Source organism: Ambystoma mexicanum, chromosome 14 (assembly GCF_040938575.1).
Source record: "Ambystoma mexicanum isolate Mex_15411 chromosome 14, UKY_AmexF1_1, whole genome shotgun sequence".
In the NCBI taxonomy this organism is placed as follows: domain Eukaryota; kingdom Metazoa; phylum Chordata; class Amphibia; order Caudata; family Ambystomatidae; genus Ambystoma; species Ambystoma mexicanum.
This window is the reverse complement of record NC_090940.1, coordinates 287,445,433-287,467,391: the sequence shown is the minus strand read 5'-3', so window position 1 is coordinate 287,467,391 and position 21,959 is coordinate 287,445,433. Positions and strand designations below refer to the sequence as shown.

The 21,959-nt window shown below is 45.3% G+C and overlaps 1 protein-coding gene across 2 annotated transcripts in view; it reads left to right on the top strand.

The window, feature by feature from the left end:
• The window catches only part of NEMF (nuclear export mediator factor), a 1,733,781-nt gene extending 1,717,069 nt beyond the window's left edge, over positions 1 to 16,712 (top strand). For both annotated transcript variants that reach the window (XM_069637407.1, XM_069637408.1), the window contains one exon: positions 16,470 to 16,712. In XM_069637407.1, coding sequence (XP_069493508.1) covers positions 16,470 to 16,547 — 78 coding nt within the window. In that variant the 3' untranslated portion in view covers positions 16,548 to 16,712. The remainder of the gene's footprint in view (positions 1 to 16,469) is intronic.
• Positions 16,713 to 21,959: the final 5,247 nt, after the last annotated feature.

The following is a 21,959-nucleotide window of genomic DNA, read 5'->3' as shown; positions in this document are numbered from 1 at the left end:
TGAAACTACAAAGTTTGCCTACTCTTCTCTCCCTCCTGTTGTTGAGAACACTGGTACCCCGAACATGGAGGTCTCTGGAACGTAATCCGCAGCAACCAAAGGAGACATTGTTGCAATCCTGAGCGAGATAAGGAACATGGGAGCCAACATAGGTGGGAAGATTGATAAGATCACACAGCGAATGGATAAGAGAGACTTGATGGAGTAGAAAATAATCAAGCCTCTATAGACACTCTTGATACCCAAATGGAACTCCGAATAGCTGAAATAGAGCAGAGGGAGGAAGAGTTTTGTCTCAAAATGGACGATTTGGAAAATCATGAGAGGCGAAACAATTTGCGCTTCTTTGGCATCCCGGAACACGAAGGTCAAACAGAGGGGGACCTCAGGAAGGCGATCCATGATATAATTAAACTATTGTTTGCTGATCAGGAGATCGATGAGCCAAAGACGGAGAGGATACACAGGGCGGGCGATCCAACAGGTGGACCGAGATCGGTCTTTGCCTGCTTTCATAGGTACCAGGACAGTGCCAGGATCTTGGAGAAGGCCAAGGCCGGTGGATCGATCACCCTCGGAGGAGCATGAGTCACAATTTTTCAAGACCTATCCTCATTGACCCTGGCGTTAAGGCGAATGGGCAGTCCTCTCTTTTGAGCATGAAGGCAAAAAAGTGTGGCTGAGGGCTGAAAAAGAGATCCGCACCTGTACATCAGAACTTTTGGAATTGAGCGAGGATGGCGGAAACCAAAAAGAAGCAGGATGAAGTGGAAGACAATGGCATCTCCAGGGGCCAAGGAGGAGACGAGTCAAGGGATAGAGGAAATTCCAAGAGGCAACGTCTCACCCAAGGGAGACAATTGAGACTGGCAGATACTCAAGTGGATCTCCTGAAGTTCACTACCGCGGACAGGTTCTTGATGGGAAATCCAAAGACCGAGGAGGCCACGGGTCAAGGGATCCACCTGTGGCGGATAACTGAATCCGCCAGATGCCTATATAGATCTCCTAAAGTTTACCATTGCTTGCCATTGGATCGCCCAGGACGCTTGTGAATTCGACCTTCTGGGGATATAGCGTGGTAGGGGGGTTCCGCCAGGATAGAACTCTCCCCCCTACCTGAACTACTATGTGGGAGGCACATCCCCAAGATGGAAATACAAGGAGTGTGCGGTGCGATTCCCGACTATCTGATGGATCCCTTAGGACCCGGACCCCCACCCGGCCCGGACACAGGGAAGTTTCTACTTGCCCTAACGCTCCTGGCTGAGGAAAGATGGGCAAGTTACTGCGGGCGAACTTCGTGAGAGATGTGTTTTCAAATTTCTTCTAATAGTTTGTTTTTGACCTGGGATGGGGGGAGGGAACGTGGAATGGGGGCTCAAACGTTATTGAGAATGTTTTGTTTGATGGGACCGTGAGGTAACGGTCTCCACTGGTGGTCCGATACCGGATCAGCGTTTTCAACTGATCTTGGTCGAACGCCATTAACTGGGAATGGAGGACAGAAGTGGGTGGAGGGAGGAGGGCAGGGTGGGATGGGAGGGGGGTGAGTTAGGAACAGAATCCTCATAAAGACACAAATCGGTACATGCACGGTTGATTAAGAGTTCACTAAGTTGCCAATCTCTGCTGGGAGGTCATTTGACACGTATGATTATAAATGGCGGTTAATACGGACCAACAGATGAGAAGCCTTCTTAGGGTAGGACGCTGAATGTCAAAGGTCTCAATTCCCAAACTAAGATATCTTTAGTATGCCGGGAATTACGCAGGGCGAAAATAGAGGTCCTCCTCTTGCAAGAAACTAAATATGCCAGAGGGGAAGAACAGAGACTCCTAGGGATGCGAATGGGGTTAGAATTTTGGGGCTCTGGCTCTCTAAGAAAAGGTGGAGTGGAGATACTCATTAGAAAAGGGCTGGGATTCACGACCACCAAGACATGGGCAGACGTAGAGGAGCGTGCTTTGCTGGTGGCAGGCTCCATAGGAAAAGTGAACGTTAAATTTGCCACAGTATATTCCCCCAACTCAGGACAATCTAGATTCCTAGCCAAGACAGTGCCCAAAATCATGCTGGAGGCCACAGGTCATGTCCTCCTTGGAGGTGATCTTAATCTGTGGGCAGATACCAGTCTGGATAGGAAAGCGGGCAATCCTGGCACGAGAGAGCCAGCTGAGGGAGGCTGCACTGAGGTCACAAACATATTAAATATATACAGATTATGGGACACATGGCGGGAACTCCATCCCAATGAGCAGGGCTACACCTTTTACTCTGCCCCCCATAATACGTTCACTAGGATTGATTATATATATATCGGAAGAGCTATATAACACCGCAACGAGATCAGAGATTTTTCCGATCATCTGGTCTAACCACGATATGGTTACGACTGACGTCAGCTGGGACAATTTACCTACAAAGGGGGGCCGATGGTGATGCAACAAAACTATCTAGAAAGACCATGTCTTCAAAACAGAGATGGAAAAAGAAATTATAGAATACTTTAAGATAACACCGGGGAGGTTTCCAATTAAAACGGTGTGGGAAGCGGGTTAAGCTACTTGGCGTGGAGTCCTGATTAGAGAGGGCTCAAGTAAGAAGAGAGAGAGGAACCTGATTGAAAATAAACTCAGGAATGAAATTCGCCTTTTAGATGAGGCTGAGAAAAGGGATGAGAGTGGGAAAGCAGATACAATCTCGGAGGCGAAAAGGAAGAGGGAAAAGCTTTTTCTCCTGGAACACGAACTGATAGTCCATAAGTTACAACTTCTGAAACAGAAAATCTATGAGAAAGGGGATAAGGCTGATGCCCTGTTGGCAGCCAGATTACGTGATCAACGAGCGGAGCGGAAAGTTTTGGAAATAGAGAACCGAGAGAATTCCTAAACCGCAATTAATGTGGAAATCCCCAAGACCTTCGCCACATTCTATGAGGCGTTGTATAGATCTGAGGTACAACCTGACTTATTGGGGACTGATGAATACCTGGCCTCTGTTAAAATGCCGAAACTCTCATATGATGAATCTCATGTCTTAGAGGGCCCGATAACTGAGTGAAGCTATCACTGGGCAAAACTGCTGGGGAGGATGACTACACTGCCGGGTTCTATAAATCCTTTCTCCCCTCCCTCCTTCCTTTTATGGTGGAACTCTTCAATGAGATTCTCTATACTGGGAGAGGTCCAGACTCTTTTGTTCGAGCCCTTATCTCGATAATTCCCAAAGAGGGAAGGGACCCTAAGCAATGTGGCTCATACCGCCCCATATCTTTGCTGAACGTGGACGCCAAGATTTATACTAGAATCCTTGCAGCCCGACTAGAGACACTCAGGCCACGCAATTACATGCGGATCAGGTTGGTTTTATACTAGGTAGACAAGGAGCTGACACTATGAGAAAGACCCTACACTTGATTAACGCATCTCAAAGCATGACCAACGACCCTGCTCTCCTGTCGGTTGACGCAGAGAAGGCCTTTGACAGGGTTGAATGGGGTTTTCTGATGGCAGTCCTCCACAAAGTGGGAATAGACCTGAGATTCAGGGGTGGGATCCAGGCAATGTACATATCCCCCAAAGCCTTTGTCTTCGTAAATGGAGACTACTCCCACTGGTTTGAATTAGGCAGGGGACATGACAGGGATGCCCTCTCTCGGCGATACTCTTTGCGCTCTCACTAGAACCCTTAGCCCAGGAGATAAGGGGCGATCACCAGATGGAGGGACTTCAACTAGGAGCAACTGAATATAAGGTAGCCCTGTACGCAGATGACTTACTTCTGCACATTTCGAATCCCACATCCTCTATACCTGGAGCAATCAAACTTTTTTTTAAAAACTTGTTTTGGTTGTTGTGATATATCCAATTAGGTTTTTTACACATTATCTCCACATAAAAAAGATTTAAAAAGAAAACACAATATTGTCATATCTCAACAAACTACAATTTCCATTAAAACTAACTGTGTCATAGTACTAAAACACAATATAACCTTAAGAAGAAAGCATAACAAGACTTTTCCACTATACAAAACATAAGAAAAAAATGACAACCTAAAAAATGAACACACACACTAAACAAGAAATATGATGGAATTCATATGCCTCACAAAAGTTAGTTTACCAGAACTCATGTGGAATAAACCCTGTTAGCTGTCAAACTCATACCACATTCAATGTTAATTTCGTCTCATGTCCTGAGATCATCCTTTCCCAGAATGAGTTGTATGAAAGCCTGTCAGTGGACTTGACAAAGGGGGTAAAATAGTGTACCCTACAGTCCCAACTTCTCCTACAAAACCTCAATATGTGTTCAATAGTCTGATAACAATGATTGATGCATTCAGGACAAGAATTATGTCTATCAACTGCTAAGTCCCATTTGGTCAGGGCCAAACCCGTCCTTATCAGGTTGAGACGCAGCCTGAGAAAGTTCTGACTAGTTTTATCATCACGGATCTTCATAAGACATCTAGCCAAATACCCTTGTTTTTGCCATATTTAGAAAAAGAACTAGAAATAGAAGAAGCCCTCACATTATCACCTGTCGTGATCCAATCCCTTAATGAAAGAGCTTTTTTAACCTTCATGGGATTAGTGTGAAATGTGTATTCTTCAAGCTCACAGTAAAGTAAGGTCTCCTTCTCTCTTTTCCTAAGATCACCTAGGATATAAGAGGATTCCAGATTCAAATGGATCAAAAGATCTTTGTAAAGCGTATGGTCAATTGGGATAATAATTGACCTATAAAGTGACAGTTATTTCCAATCCATTCGCATCTTTAGAGATCTTAAACCCAACTCGTACCTCAGGCCTGCCGTAAGTAGACTTTTAGGCAGACCCAACACCTGCTTCCAAATCACGGCTTCAATTTTCTGCCAATCAATTGAACATAATAAAGGTTTGGCCTCTATACCGTAGAGTAGAATAGGTATCACCTTTGCCACGTAGAATCTAATAAATGGCAAGATTGGAAATTTACAGTATAGACCAAGAATCTTTTTCATCTGTGCTGTCAATTGTGTACTCTTAGCCAGTATTTCGGCTAACCTCAACCCGATAGTTGGTACAGCATGTCGAATATATCCCAGGTAAGTTATTTCGCTTACCACAGGGATAAGTTAACCACCTATCGACCAGGGAAATCTGATTCCTCGAGTTCCCCTGCCCCCAAAACTTAAGATCCTGAATTTCTCTGGGTTGATGACAAGGTTGTTAATTTTCATATAGTGATCTAATGCCCTAAGGAGTCTTTGCAGACCAACAGGAGTCCTGTCAAGCAAGACAATGTCATCCGCATACATGAGCCACTTTATAGGTAACGAACCCAGCCTAACACTGGCCAAAGTTGATGAGTCGATCTCCTGTCCAAATTCTGCAAGATAAAAAGTAAAGAGAAAGGGAGCCACCATACAGCCCTGTCTGACCCCTCTATTAACTGTGATGTAGTCCGACAGGTGACCATCCAGGGTGAGTCTAACTCTCATTGTATTTACGTCATGGAGACTAGCAAGAATGTTCACCAGTCCCTTTGGGGCACCTCTCTTAACAAGCTTAGACCAGAGCCGATCTCGATTAACGAGATCGAAAGCGCTTGAGAGATCTATGAAAGCCACATATAATTTGCCTACATTGATTTTGTCCTTAGTATTTATTAAGGATGCAAGTATAATGCCATTTAATGATATTGAATGGCCCCGTCTGAAGCCTGTCTGTTGTTTAGGAAGTATATTATTTTCCTTTGTCCAGGCTTCAAGTTCTCTCAACACAAGGCCCCTGTAATAGCTTGCTCTCAGCGTCTAATAGCGCTACAGGTCTATAGCTAGCTGGGTTTTTCCGATCCCCCTTTTTGAAGATCGGCACTATAATGGCTGACTTCCAGGATGGGGGGATTGATTTGTTTTCAATAATTCCTCTAAAGAATTTGTGAAGAATATGTGCCCATAAATCGGGATTACTCTTGAAAACTTGGCAAGTAAGACCATTCGGTCCAGCAGATCACGATAGTGAGGATTTTCTAATCAGATCTAAAATATCTTCTTTAGTGAAACGTAAAGCATACTCCCTTCCACTATAAAAGTAGGCTCACCTTGCGGTTTAAGATATTTCTCTTCAAAATATCTAATCCACTCACGCTCCGTCACAATGTTTGTTTGGACAGCCTTTTGGTCAATATTAATGTTGTTAATTAGTGACCAAAAATTACAGATGGAATTAGAACCCAAGGAGCGTAACATGTAACGTGGTTTCTCCATCGTTTTGCAGACGGGACACTTTTTGATTTCTGGACCAACTTTGAAAATTGTTTCGGAATTTTTTTTTCTCAGCCACCAAAATACATTTATTTGATTCCTCCCTCCTTAATTCCCTTAATGTACTACGTGTTTCTTCTTTTTTTGGACCAAGTTGCCTCATCAAACACGTGTTTATGTACACGTTGTTTACCCTGTGGCAATTTCTGCAGATAATCAATGGACCACAGAAAATTATGGAAATTAGGAGGTTTGAAATTCTTTTCCAAATCATACGGTGACATCGTATCCCAAAGTTGGCCCAACCCATCGTGAAGACGATCACTGTCTCTGAGGTATTTGACTAGCCTATTTTTATGAGAATTTACAAAGACTGAGTTTTGCCATAAGATCACTGTCTTGTAAAAGTTCCAAGTTATAAGAGCTTCTAGGCGCTTATGGTCATTCACGTCACCTTCTTTTACCGAGAAATAAGCACACTTTTCAAATATGTTCCTGGATAAGAAGATATAATCTAATGTTGATTCTATGGATCCCCGACACCATGTGGTAGCAGGTGGAAGATCCCCCTCTATTGGTCCGTTCAAGATCTTGAGATTCCAATCATCAAAAAAACGCAACCATCTTCTTCCATTCGCTGTTATCTCTTTCTTACCTTCATTCAGACTAGAGTTGCTGATTCGAACACATTGAGAGTTTAGACACATCCCACCCCCGACACCACAAGAGTTTCAGGGTAGACAAGCTTAATATCATTGAGAATAAATGAGATTGAGTTTAAAAATTCCAACAATTTTTCCTGAGCGGGTTTCCAGTACAAATGTATAACTATTACCGTGAGGAGATTGTTGCCTGGGGGTGTGACCGCCTTCACTACAAGGATGCCTTCTTGTTTGCAATCCAACTAATCGAAGAATATGGAAGTCTCTCAGGCTTCAAAATTAATGAGACCAAGTCGATTTTATTTCCCCTGCATGAAGTCACACGGGCAGATGTGGATAGATTCTCCCCACTAGGTCTCATAGTGGAAACAGTCAAGCTCAAATATCTGGACATATAGGTAACGAGGGAAATCAATAAACTTTACGAGGCCAACTCCCCCCCAACCCCCTCCTAAGGTTCCATGCTGATCTCGCCAAATGGGAAAAACGGACGATATCTTGGTTGGGTATACTTAATGCGATCAAAATGGTATGCCTTCCCCGTTTCCTTTACCACTTTCAGATGCTCCCTATCCAAATGCCGAAGCTTTTCTTTGATGAAGTTAAAAGGACCATTGTACGGTTCCTTTGGCAGGGAAAGAGGGAGAGAGTAGCTTATGACACCCTGGCACTAGCCAAAGATAAGGGGTGTGGGGCTACCAGACTTGAGGAGATACTACCAGGCTGCCCAACATGGGTTGCAATGGATAATCACTATTTGGCCCCAGCAACTGTCTCTGAATGGCTATGGGTACCACAAAACAAATTGTTACGGAGACTGAGGGGCCACCCGATACTGGGGACTATCTGGGAAATATGGAGGGAGAAAAGTGAGATGCACAGTGAGTATAACTCCTGCCGGTGGCCTAAACTGCTTGCAGATTGTCCTGCATTTGAATTCTTGTTTCCCCCAGGCCCCAAATCCCCTGTAGCCTCCTCGCTCCCTCCCCACTCCCGCTTCCTGGTTCCCCAGCCTCCCGACCCGCACTCCGTGTCCTGATTGGTCCTCCCACAGTGTCTGCCTGGGTATATCGACCCGTGTAACGCACCAGGCCCCACTTTCATCCGTGGATGCACAGTGAGTAAAACTCCTGCCAGTGGCCAAACTTCTTGCAGATTGTCCTGCATTTGAATTCTTGTTTCCCCCAGGCCCCAAATCCCCTGTAGCCTCCTCGCTCCCTCCATACTCCCGCTTCCTGGTTCCCCAGCCTCCCGCCTCCCGCCCCGCCCTCCGTGTCCTGATTGGTCCTCCCACAGTGTCTGCCTGGGTCTATCGACCCGTGTAACACACCAGGCCCCACTTTCATTCGTGGACGCACGGTGAGTAAAACTCCTGCCAGTGGCCTAAATTGCTTGCACATTGTCCTACATTTGAATTCTTGTTTCCTCCAGGCCCCAAAACCCCTGTAACCTCCTCGCTCCCTCCCCACTCCCGCTTCCTGGTTCCCCAGCCTCCCACCTCCCGACCCGCCCACCTAGATTGCACTGATAGGCCTCTCTCCCACTATACAGGTCTCTCAAATTTAGCTGGGGCTCTGCCTCCAAATTGCATTGTATGATGCTTAGATTGCACTGATAGGCCTCCCGAATTTAGCAAGGGCTCTGTCTCCAAATTGCATTGTATGAAGCTTAGATTGCAATGATAGGCCTCTCGAATTTATCAGGGGCTCTGTCTCGAAAATTGCACTGTATGATGTTTGGGTTGCACTGATAGGCCTCTCTCCCACTATACAGGTCTCTCAAATCTAGCAGGAGCTCCGTCCCCAAACTGCACTATATGAGGTTTTGATTGCACTGATAGGCCTCTCTCCCACTATACAGGTCTCTCAAATTTAGCAGGGGCTTCATCCCCAAACTGCATTATATGAGGTTTAGATTGCACTGATAGGCCTCTCTCCCACTGTGTGGGTCTCTCATATTTAGCAGGGGTTCTATCTCCCAATTGCATTGTATGATGTTTAGGTTGCACTGATAGGCCTCTCTCCCACTATACAGGTCTCTCGAATTTAGCAGGCGCTCCATACCCAAACTGCATTATATGAGGTTTAGATTGCACTGATAGGCCTCTCTCCCACTGTGCGTGTCTCTCATATTTAGCAGGGGTTCTATCTCCCAATTGCATTGTATAATGTTTAGGTTGCACTGATAGGCCTCTCTCCCACTATACAGGTCTCTCAAATCTAGCAGGAGCTCCGTCCCCAAACTGCACTATATGAGGTTCAGATTGCACTGATAGGCCTCTCTCACACTATACAGGTCTCTCAAATCTAGCAGGGGCTCCGTCTCCAAACTGCACTATATGAGGTTCAGATTGCACTGATAGGCCTCTCTCCCACTATACAGGTCTCTCAAATTTAGCAGGGGCTCCATCCCAAAACTGAATTATATGAGGTTTAGATTGCACTGATGGGCCTCTCTCCCACTGTGCGGGTCTCTCATATTTAGCAGGGGTTCTATCTCCGAATTGCATTGTATGATGTTTAGGTTGCACTGATAGGCCTCCCTCCAACTGTGCGGGTCTCTCAAATTTAGCAGGGGTTCTGTCTCCTAATTGCATTGTATGATGTTTATATTGCACTGATAGGCCTCCCTCCAACTGTGCGGGTCTCTCAAATTTAGCAGGGGTTCTGTCTCCTAATTGCATTGTATGATGTTTAGGTTGCACTGATAGGCCTCTCTCCCACGGTGCAGGTCTCTCAAATTTAGCAGGGGCTCTCTCCCAAAACTGCATTATATGAGGTTTAGATTGCACTGATAGGCTTCTCTCCCACTGTGCGGGTCTCTCATATTTAGCAGGGGTTCTGTGTCCTAATTGCATTGTATGATGTTAAGGTTGCACTGATAGGCCTCTCTCCCACTACACAGGTCTCTCAAATTTAGCAGGGGCTCTCCCCCCAAATTGCCTTGTAGGAAGTTTAGATTGCACTGATAGGCCTCTCTCGCACTGCGCGGGTCTCTCAAGTTTAACAGGGGCTCCCTCTCCAAACTGCACTGTGTGGTGTTTAGATAGCGCTGGTGGACGTCTCTCCTCACTGTGCAGGTCTCTCAAACCTGGCAAGAGCCTTGTCTCCGAACGGCACTGTATGATGCTTAGACTGCACTGATAGGACTCTCACCCACTATAGAGATCTCTCAAATAATCTAACTGCACTTAGTTTAGTACTCTACCAATCCCGGAAACCCACCACTACCTGACCCAACTAAATCCCATACCAGCAGACGGTTAACACCCTAACTCCCCCACCCCCCACCGACAGTGCACCCTTAGGAAATATACCCCCCTACCCACCGACAGAAAACAACACTGAGCCAGAGAGCACCCCAGCGTATCCAGAGAAGGAACCCCGAGGTCACTGCGACCGCACAGCACAGCATAGAGGACCAACTACCATACCACGCCTGCACCTAGAATGGAAAATGGCCCGTACCAGAAAAGGACGCTGAGAAAAAGAACAAGATCGTGCAACAAGAGACGTGAACACACAACACCGACAGAACCCACAGGAAACAGCCCCGTTGGAAGAAAACACGCCTAAAACAGCCACAACTGGAACAAAATCCACAAGAGAAAAATCCTTATACCTCACACCTTACCTCGCAACAACCACAGTACACCGACACCCCAACACGGAAACCTCGAAACATGCAAACAAAATTCCTGATGCACGTGGAAAAAAGACGGGGGCACTCAACAAGAGAGTGGGAGGGCTCTGACCTCATTACCCCTTACATTACAAGAACAGAGGGGCAACATCGATTTCCACTACATCCCGCACAATACGGCCAAGTACCAACAACCAGCAACGCCACCTCCCACCCAACAATCGGACCCAATGAAGAAACCACTGCTGATCTTCAGCCGAGTAGCATCACAGCAGAAACACCAACACTAATCAGCCCTGTTATCAACTTACTAGACCGCTTCAATGAAGAAGCAGCTGTAACCTTCTTCATCCTACCGACATCAATGCGGAAACTCCACGAACAGACAATTACAAACTCGAGCAACAAATAACCTCAAAACAAAATCTCACCCAGAGAATCCACTATAATCTAATAAACGCAAGGTCAATGTCCAAACACTCAACGGAAATATACGACCTCCTGTCAGAAGGAGACATAGACATCCTATTTGTAACCGAAACATGGCTAGACGACAACTACAAGATCACCCTCAACAACTGCCTGCCTGAAGACTTCAAATGCATGCAAACAAACAGAAAATCCAAAAGGGGGCGGGGGCTAGCGATCATCCACAAGGAACAACTGGCCATCAAAATGGAAGAACCATTAAACATCGATAAATACGAGTCCTTAATACTACGACTTTCAGTAAACCCCAAAACCAACCTGAAATTCATACTGATATACAGACCACCAACCTACGATGCGACTTTCGTAGACGCTTTCACGGAAGCAATCGCTACCCTAGCCATCAAGTACAATCATCTGATCATCCTTGGAGATTTCAAAATCTGGTTCGACGAAGAAACCACAACCACACACAAATCCTTAACCGCCCAACTAGCAGCCATGAACCTACAACAACTAGTCAACGGATCAACCCACTCAGCAGGGCACACACTTGACGCAATCTTCGCCAACAAGGATCTCATCACCACGGCACCCCCAATTCAAATACTTTGGAGCGACCACCTCATTATTCCGTTCGTAATCACAACGGCCGCTCCGACAAAAAAGCAACAAGAAAAGCAACCCATCATGATGAAAAGAAGTTGGAGAACCATAAAAAACTCCAACCTAACCGAGCTCCTAGAACTCAGCAAACCACAAGCATCAACCATGGAAGAAGCTGACCTAGACAAAAAAGTTGCCCTACTTCATACCTGGATCGCAACAACCCTTGACAACATCGCCAAGGAAAAGCCCTTCACCCCATCACGCAAGAAAACTACAGCAAAATGGTTCACCCCACTACTCAAAGCCATAAAAAGAAAAAACCGAAAACTAGAATCTGAATGGAGGAACAACAACAACAACACTGCAAACAAATTGAAATTCCTACAACAGATCCGCGCATATAAAAATGAAATACAAAAAGCGAAGAGGAAACATTACGACAACAGAATCTTCATAGCACCAAACGCTCAAAAAGAACTATTCAAAATCATAAACGAAATAAAAAACCCACCGGCCTGCAACACCACGCCAATCCCATCGATGAAACTTTGCGAGGACCTCGGAGACCACTTCAAAAACAAAATAACTTCCATCCAACACACCATACAAAACAGACCAAGCGTTCACAGCTCAAACCCCACCGACACAGATGAGGAACACGCAAACAAGCTACGAAACTTCCCAGAAATATCAGTTGAGGCTTTCGTCAAACTAGTAAACCAAAGCAACAAATCGGGCTCTCCTGAAGACCCCTGCACCCCGGACATATACAAAACAATCCTCAAACAAGGAACCCCCATGGAATACCACAGGAACCTCCTCAACCTCTCAATCTCAACAGGTAAAGTGCCGTAGGCCTTCAAATCGGCATACATCAAGCCGCTACTCAAAGACTCAACAGGAAACGTAGAGGACTTATCTAACTACAGACCCCTCTCCAACATACCCTACATAGCCAAACTGCTAGAAACGTACGTCTACCAAATAACCTAAGAATTCATAGAAGAGCATTGCCTACTAGACCAGGCACAAGTTGGCTTCAGACCTATGAGAGGAATAGAATCGGCTCTCCTCTCAATATGGGATGACCTAAAAACAAACAGACTCAGACAACAGCACCGCCCTGATTCTCCTTGATCTGTCTGCAGCCTTCGACACTTGTCAACCACGCCATCCTCATAAAGAGATTAGAAGGACTAGGGATAACAGACACTGCCCTACTATGGATCAAATCCTTCCTAACAAACAGAACAGAAACAATATGGATGAAACCTTGTAAATCCAAACCCAGAGTCTCCACGTGCGGAGTACCACAAGGATCATCCTTCTCCCCACTTCTATTCAACATCTACATGTACCTATTAATCAAACTCATCAAACAACACGGCCTCACATGCTACAACTACGCCAACGATACTCAAATAATCTTCAACATACAAGACACCCGAGAAGAAAACACCACACTAGAGAATTGCCTTTGTGACATATTCAACTGGATGAATCTCAACCATCTCAAAATCAACCCAGGTAAAACAGAGATGATGATTGTTTCAAAAAAGGGAGGAGACATCAACTACATCCCCTGGCCAAGAGACCTCGGCACCACACCAGCACCATCATCATCTGTAAAAACCTAGGGGTCCTGATGGATAACAACCTCACTCTGGAGCCACAAGTAAACTCAGTAATCAAGAAATGTTTCTTCCTCCTGCGAGCAGCAAAAAGGATCCTACCGTTCCTGTCATTCGCCAACAAAACACTTACCATCATTGCTCTGATCATGTCCAGAGTAGACTATGCCAATAGCCTATACCTGGGCATGCCCGAACGACTTCTAAAAAAACTGCAATGCATACAAAATGCAGCAGCCAGACTCCTTCTCAAGCTACCCAGAAGAGAACACATCACACCCGCGCTAAAAATACTACACTGGCTACCACTGAAACGACGAATAAAGTTCAAGGCCATGTGCATCACGCACAGAGCAATACACAAACAAGGTGCAGAATTCCTAAGCGACAAACTACGCCTACACCAACCGACAAGAACACTAAGATCAAGCACCGACATATGCCTGGAACCAAAACCCTACAACAGAAAAAAAACTTGGAGGATCGTCTTTCTCTCACCAGGCACCTAAAACCTGGAATGACCTACCTAAGAATATACGGAATACAACAAACCACCTACCATTCAGGAAACTCCTCAAATTGTGGCTCTTCAAAACGTAACCACAACAGAGACGCACTACAATGCCCAGACATTAAAACAATGACAGAAATAACCCCAACCTCGACCGCTCTCAAATTGGACAAACACTCAAACCAAAGAACCAACCATTCGACAGAGCATAAGACATCATGGAAAATAGCCACAAAGGAAGGCTGCAGAGACTGACCACATACCTAGACCCAGATGAAAGCCCCAAGTGACACTCCCACTCGTACGTACCGGACGAACATATCCAGACCGGCAGACGCATCTAGATAGACATTGGCCTGCATCGCATCTGGATAGGATCGATTGAAGGATAACATGCCCGCGCCTAGGAAAAACGCGAATGCTAACATGTGCCACACCTAGAGTTGTGAACACCAGCCTGCGTGGCGCTCAGATGGAGTTGTGAATGTTAGCATGCCCACACCTGCACGGGTCTCTAGACACTAGCCTGCGCCGCATCTGGATGGGGGTGTGAGGGTTGGTATGACCACACCTGGATAGAGTCCTAAACATTGGCCTGCGCCGCATCTAGATGGGAATGTGAGGGCCAACAGGTGCCACACTCAGACAGAACTATGAATGTTACCATGGTAAAGGTCAGGTAACCCACTAACCAATATAAGCTCAAACTCTGCATACATATCTCTCTCAAAAAACTCACATAACCATCTCTCGCACAACAAGCCGCACGCACTTCGCAACACTGCAACAACACATAAGCCGGAACAACAGCACACGCGGACTGACTCCGATCCGATACCCGCACCAAAGCTCAGCACCCGGTGTATACGGAGTTGAAGCTGCCAACAGAACACCACTCCTACTCCCTATCCTACTCCCTTCTTCACCTTACTAACCCATCCCACCTTTATCGTTTACAGATCTGCCTGAGCGCCTGGGGACCAATTCCGTTGGTGACGGTGCGCGGTACAAATACCTTTAACATTTAACTTCATGGCCGTCCCCCCTGAGCCACCTATGGGCCCCTGGCATCAGAGAAGACATTCCCAATTTGGAGAGATTCCAATCCTGGTTTAAGGCTGGACTGGAGAGGGTGGGTCAGTTATGGAAGAATGGCTCCTTCATCACAATTTCAGAATTGGGTGAGGCCCTGGGTTTGGGCCCCCTATCTTTCCTCCATTATTTGCAGATCAAGGGTGTTCTAACAAAGGATGAATGGAAAGGTAAGTAGATAAATTACCCCCTTTGAGAAGCTATTGAACTCCAGAACAGAAATGAAAGGACTGATATCCCCCATTTAAGCTATTGAACTCCAGAACAGAAATGAAAGGACTGATATCCCCCATTTATAGGGAACGGATCGAAGCTGGGAGGGGCTCCATGTTGCCCGTGAAGGGTAGATGGGAGAACGATCTGGGTGAAGAAGTTGATCAGGACATGCGGGGAAGGATGTGCAGGGCCGTCCCCCATGTTTCTATATCTAGCGAATATAAACTCCATGTGATCAAACTGTTATACAGGTGGCAGTACGATCCCCTCAGGCTCTCTAGAATGTTTCAGTCACTGAGCCCGTTGTGCTGGCGTAAATGTGGTGAAATTGCCGACTACTGGCACATGTGGTGGGGTTGGCCCCGGATCAGGGTTTACTGGGACGAAGTCCTGGGGTGGATCAAGGACCTGGATGGAATTCAGAGAACAGCAGACCCTTTTCTTATTCTCTTTGGGTTTGACCAATGTGAAAACGAGCGAAATAGAGTTAAGGTTCTGGCAGCTCACCTTTTGTTGGCAGGTCGTGCCACCCTGGTATTTAAGTGGAAATCTGAAAGTATACCAAGTAAGGGTGAATGGATTAAAGTAGCATTGAATATCTGTGTTATGGAAAAAATAACCTCAACCCTGCATGCAAAATCCGTACAATGTGGCATACTTTGGGAACATTTTGTACGTAAATATATGCCAGACACTAACCACTAGACTGCAGAGTGGGAACAGACAGTGACATCTATCACACCAATGAGAATTCACTGACCCATTATGAGGGAAAAGACCTACATTACGGTCGTGAGGAAACCACACGGAGACAACCAATCTTAGTGGGGATGTTATAGAAATTGCACTGTGCGCCAATCGATTCATTTTTGTATATGTACATCAGTATATAAGTGAGGGGAGAATGTTCCGGCGAGGATGGGTGTGGGAGGGAGAAACTTATTTTGAATGACTAGACCATACTTTTTTGGGCAAAAAGCCTCGATTGTCTGTAAACTACTTTGTTGGATCTTGACAATTTGCTATGTAATGCCTTTTTCTATGCCTTTGAAATACTTAATAAATTCAAATTTGGAAAATCTCCCTAACAAATAATGTGAGTAAATAAAATGGCATTTTCCAAAAACAAGACGGTCTTCTAAACATTGCTAAATTTTCCTCAGTTCAAAACACCTGTTGATGACTTCGAATTGCAACACACATTGTTATTTTACTACTATATCGATAAATGTACCTACAAGCTACATTATGAGAATGTTATCAGTGATTTCAAAGTTTTGTGCCTGTATGCATTTCACAACAGTTGTTTATGATATCATGTAATGGACAATTGGAGTTATATTTATATATAGATAAATGTTACATTATTATTTGTTATATTTTGTTCTGTTTTTTAATAAGTTTTCGTTCAATTTTTTTAGGATACAGATTTATCTAGAAACATGCCTGGCAAAGTGAAAGTTTCTGCCCCAAATCTGCAGGCTATGAAAAAAAAATGAATGCATCTTGAAAATATGTAAATCGTGAAAGACTGAAGATTCCCCAATCCATACCCTGCCTACATTCCACTGTTCTTTGAAGATATTGTAAATGATAAATAAGCTGCCATACCCGTCATCTAAATAAAGTGGAATATATTTCAACTATATTTAGTTGTAAAAATAGGTGTGTGCCGAAATGTCTTTTGTCATTTGATCATATCATGAATATTGGGTTTTTACAGTGTGTGCAATTAACAGATATGTAGATTAGCGTAACAATCATGTCCATGTAGCAGCCAAAAACATTGCACTTTGTTTGCCAAGTTTAAACAAAGCAAAGGCTTTAGAATCAAGCTCCAATGGGTAATCAAAATATACCAGTTTATTAACTTTGATAGCATATTTCTTACAATGGACTCTGGTGTGAGCGCACTGTATTTTTCCCTTTTTCCTGATGGTTTAATAACCGTTAGCCCTGAGAAGTCTCCATCTGAGGCGCAAATACTTGGATGCACCCTCAAGGACAATAGGAATCCAATACTCCAATGCACACCATATAGCCAGTATTAACCTGTGCGCGCTTGACTTGATGGCAGTCTTTCTATGATTCTAGTGGCATACAGTGTGTTGCACATCACAGTGTGCCTACGTGGAACCCCACTGTAAATTCAGTGCTGTGTTCAATGGACAGGCAGTGCACCTTGGAGTGCATGAATCAGATGTGGTCATGGATAGTGCTTGTCTCACAAAGTGAGGCTCTAGTTAAAAAAGAAAACAGGTATGACGAATTTGTGAATGGTGTCTGCGATTCAAGCATGCATCTATGCCCCAGAGAAACCACTGCAAACGTTGAATGTGGCAGCCCTCCAGTGGTCACCAAAGGTGGTATTCATGTCGAATCGAGGGTACATAAGAAGACTTGTATTAACAGAATGGGCATGCATTGTTTCACAGTGCGCTTAATATATGTCTCTAATGTCTGTGTATGATTTGATTGTGGGATGCTATTATATTTAGGCCCCTGTGTACATATATTGCAATCAACTTCTATTTCTGTATAATTGTTCTTTTATAACACGCTTAATACAAGCGAGTGGTTTCTAAGCACGGGATCAGGATTCGAGCCTGTGTTGCGCTGCTGTCTTGCTTCCAAGACAAACGCGTTGCCCCTGAGCTATGCTTCCTCCCCTATTTTCATGTTTTTGTTTTTATAGCTCTCATTGTTGCTGCTTATTGATGCACGTATTTTAACGTTTGCTCCAATTATTGAATACATGTTCGAATACATTTTCTAATTTCTCCTGCGTAAACAACTTTCTGCATAGATGTAAGTTGAAAGCTCACCTGGACACTCCAATAACACAATAGGAGCTACTATTCAAAATATAAAGCTAGGAAAGAGTCCAGACTTAAAATGGTTTACACAGTTTCTTTATACAAATGATTGGTCTATATTTGGGCACTATTTCTTTTTGACCGTTTAATTTAGAGAGGGTGGGTGCTTGGCTCCTACATGCTTTATTTCCACATAACGGTAATCGTAAAGGCAGGACAAGATCCCAAACATGGTTAATCCCATATACCCATTTCCTTCCTGAAGGAAGACATGGAAATATACATGGGAAACCTTACCAATAAACTGGAACATATGATGCAATACTTGATTGACCTTGACCAATCAGGATTTGCCCGTCGGAGGAAAACCTAAAAAATAATATTTGCCAAATCCTGCCACTTGTTTTATAAGCCACAGAGGCATTTGGCCGGGTGGATTTTGTCCAACTAGCTAGTGACCTGGAATAATAAAAACAATGATTATTTTGAAATTATGTAAATCCTTCGGCCAAAGTAAGGCTTAGTGGCCATTTATCAAAGGAATTCAATTTCAGAAGAGGGATCTGCTCAAGATATCTGTTGGCTCCTCTTTATTTTGTGATGGCCCTTGAGCATTTTGCAGAAAGAATCAGAACATAGACACTAGCTGTCAAAAAACAAAGGAATGCACTTCTCACAATCTAACCACAAAAACATCAGGCTGGTACAAATCATGCAAACTATAGACTGCTTTTTGATACAATTAGATAAGATTTGGCAATGTGGGAACACATGTATGTCTTATGGTTGGATAGAATCTCATTAATCAAAATGTATTTATTGCCTGGTCGACTGTTTATTCCGAATCGACCCAGATTTCCAACTACAGGATAGTTTTTAAACCATTTCAAAATGAATTGATGAGCTTTTACATCATAAGGCAGAGAAGCCCAGAATACATTTTTAAAAAGTCGTACACCCAATCCAAACGAGACAATATTTGAAACTATTATGAGTCCTCTGAAAGGCCATAGGTGATTGGATGCAACTCAGGACTGAAAGAAATTGGATATTAATGTCAGGGAAACCTATCTGCACACCACCATTGCTTGACAAGGAACAATAGGCCGCAAACCTATATGTAAACCACATTACCAAAGCACTTTTTACAAAAATTCACGATATACATAATTCAATGGATTGCCTTTCTCCTGCAGGTTCCTCATTAGATAGATATCCCTTTCAGCGTCAGCTGCTCAGAAACCTTTTCACCGGGGGCGTAGTGCACCTCGACTCGGCTGTCGATCCCTCTTGACGCAATATACTGGTCGCCGACTCTGTCTGCTCTTACAGAACAACTTTCTCTCAGAGAATATTTCTTTTCATTAAATGAATTTCTCCTATTTGACGTGGTTATGGAACTACGTGACTGAAGACTGTGGTTCTTGCACTAAAATGAACATGAAATCACTATGGGAGAGGGATGCGAAACTAGCGCTAGGCCGGCCCCCATCAAAATCTCTGGCCCGCTCGACCACCTGCTCGTCGAGGCAGAGGGGCCCACTCCAGAAAAGGAGGATAGGTGCCAAAAGAAGGCCAAAAAGCGCTCACATTCATTCCTCATCCTCCTCCTCCTATAAAAAGAATCTGCGTCATCGCATTAGGCACGATTCCGGTTCCTCTGACGAACGCAGTAAGCTGGCTAAAGGCCATACATCGAAAGCAGAGTGGGAGGCTTTTAAAGAGCAGATGCTCAATATGTTAAAAAAAAAGCGGCTGCGGGTAACTCTTCAAAGCAGCATGCTCACTCAGCTCGAGTGGCGCACAGAAACCTTGGCCCCCAAATAGAACATACCGATGCCGGAGCCCTCTGTGCCGATTGCTGCCATGGCTTTTTTGCACTTCCCCTGATGAGGAGACTCAGCAAGCCCACTTGTGCCACAGTGGGCAGGGTGGTGAAGGCCCTAGGTTGGAGTGCCCCATCTAAATAGGATAGGAACTGACATTTTGGAACAGAGAGTCCCTACGGAAAGAGCCATGCCATTCAATGTGGCTCTTGCTGACGATATTGCTACCTTGTATCGAGGCCTTGCACTACACCACCTGTGAATTCAGGATTCACTAAAAAGTAGAGGTTGGCAAGGAGGGGACCCACTGAACCTCTCCTCCTAACCTACGCCCAAGTGGCTAGTAGTACAAGCCGCTACAGTGAATACTAGACCATCCACCTCAACTTCCATTCTCCCTACTGACAGGGAAGGTAAGAAAGTTGACACACTGGCAAAGAAAATATTTTTGTTGGGTAATATGACCTTAAAGGCAATCAATGCGTCTTGAGCATTTGCTAAATACAGCTCTGGGCTGTTGAAAGCCATAGGGGAAGCTTCCCAATACATTCCCAAAGGAGCGATGCAGGAAGGCTTTCTAAGGTTGGTGCAAGATGGAAAAGAGGTGGGCCGGCAGTCTTTGCAGACAGGCCTGTACTTTTCTGACTGTGTCCTGAGGGCCATGGGGTCAGCTACAGTATTGAGCAGGCAGGCCTACCTCCATATTTCAGGTTTCACGCCAAATGTTCAGAATAAGTTACTGGATGTCGCCGTTGATGGTGAGAATCTGTATGGGCAAAAGGCTGATGAGTCCTTGAAAAGATTTAAGGAATCAAAGCTTGCCACAAAGTCACAGGGTTAAGCTGTGCAGCAGCCAGCAAAACCTGAATCCAGTTTCGCCTTTATAGGTAGGGAATACAGGCGTTATGTCCCCTTTGGTAGGAAGGCACAGCTCCTGCAACCCAGGCAAAGGCTGAAGCGTTTCCCACAGGGTGGGGGGGTTCTGGGGCCAGCAGGCTGCAGCAGCACCACCTGGGGTGGCACAGCCTTCAAAGCCGCTTTGAGGTCTCCGCCCATGCTTCACCGGTTGGAGGACAGAGGCGAGCACTGGGTCCAATGGTGGGACATTACCTCTGATGTCTGGGCCCTTCAGGTCATCCAATGGGGATACTGTCTGCCCTTTTTAAAGAGGCCTCAAGATAGACCACTTCCTCAACAACCAGAACAGGAGCTCCAGGAAAAACTGCAAGCCCTGCTTTTGAAGAGTGCTGTGTGTGGAAGAGGTGCCTCCCGAGCACAGTGGATTAGGCTGGTATTCCCGGTATTTCCTGGTAGCCAAGAAAGGGGGAGGACTCGGTCCCATCTTGGACCTTAGGGGCTTGAACAAGTTCATGAGAAAGGACAAGTTCAAGATGGTGACATTGAGAGAAATTATCTACGGTGTAAGGCTTCAGCTGGCTGGTGTCAATAGATCTCCAAGACACATATTTCCATGTGCTGATCCACGAAAATCGCAAGAAATTCCTGAGATTCCTCATACGGGACAAGTACTATCAGTTCAAAGTGCTCCCATTTGGATGGACCCCCCCCCAGGGTTGTCACCAAGCTAATAGTGGTTGTTGCAGCTCACCTCACCGCAGGAGGTCCACTGTCCATGTGCTCCCATAACTGGACGACTGGTTGATCTGAGGGAAGTTGCCAGAGCAGGTTTTGTTCCATCTCAAGGACGCTTAGTATTACATAGGCTGGGCTTCTCCCTGAACTTGCAGAAAAGTCCCAAACGACAACAATGCAAAGGCTCCTGTACATCGGAGCAGTACTGAACACTGGGGTGGGGAAGGCTTTCCCACCCCTGAGGAGAGAGTCACCAGTGTCAGACAGGTTGTTCAGTTGTTCCAGAACCACAGCACCTTGCCAGCGGTTTCCTTCCTCTGCCTCTTAGGTCTTATGTCCTCCTGCATTTTTCTAGTGCCCGAGGCCAGACTGCGAATGCGGTCTCTACAATGGCTCTTGCAGGGTCAATGGTCCATGTATTTTGACACCCTAAAGGACTTTCTAAAGGTGTCCAGGTCGGTGGCCAATGTTCTCTCTTGGTGGGCAAGCAGCGAGAACATGATGGCGGGGGAAACTTTCTGGCCTCTGTGGCCCCAGGTCAGGGTGGTCACGGATGCGTCTCTGCAGGGATGGGGCGCGGACTACATGGATTTGCAGGTGAGCAGCCTTTGGACCATGATGGAAGCTCAGTGGCACATAAACCGGCTGGAGCTGTGAGTGATCCGGTTGGCTCTGA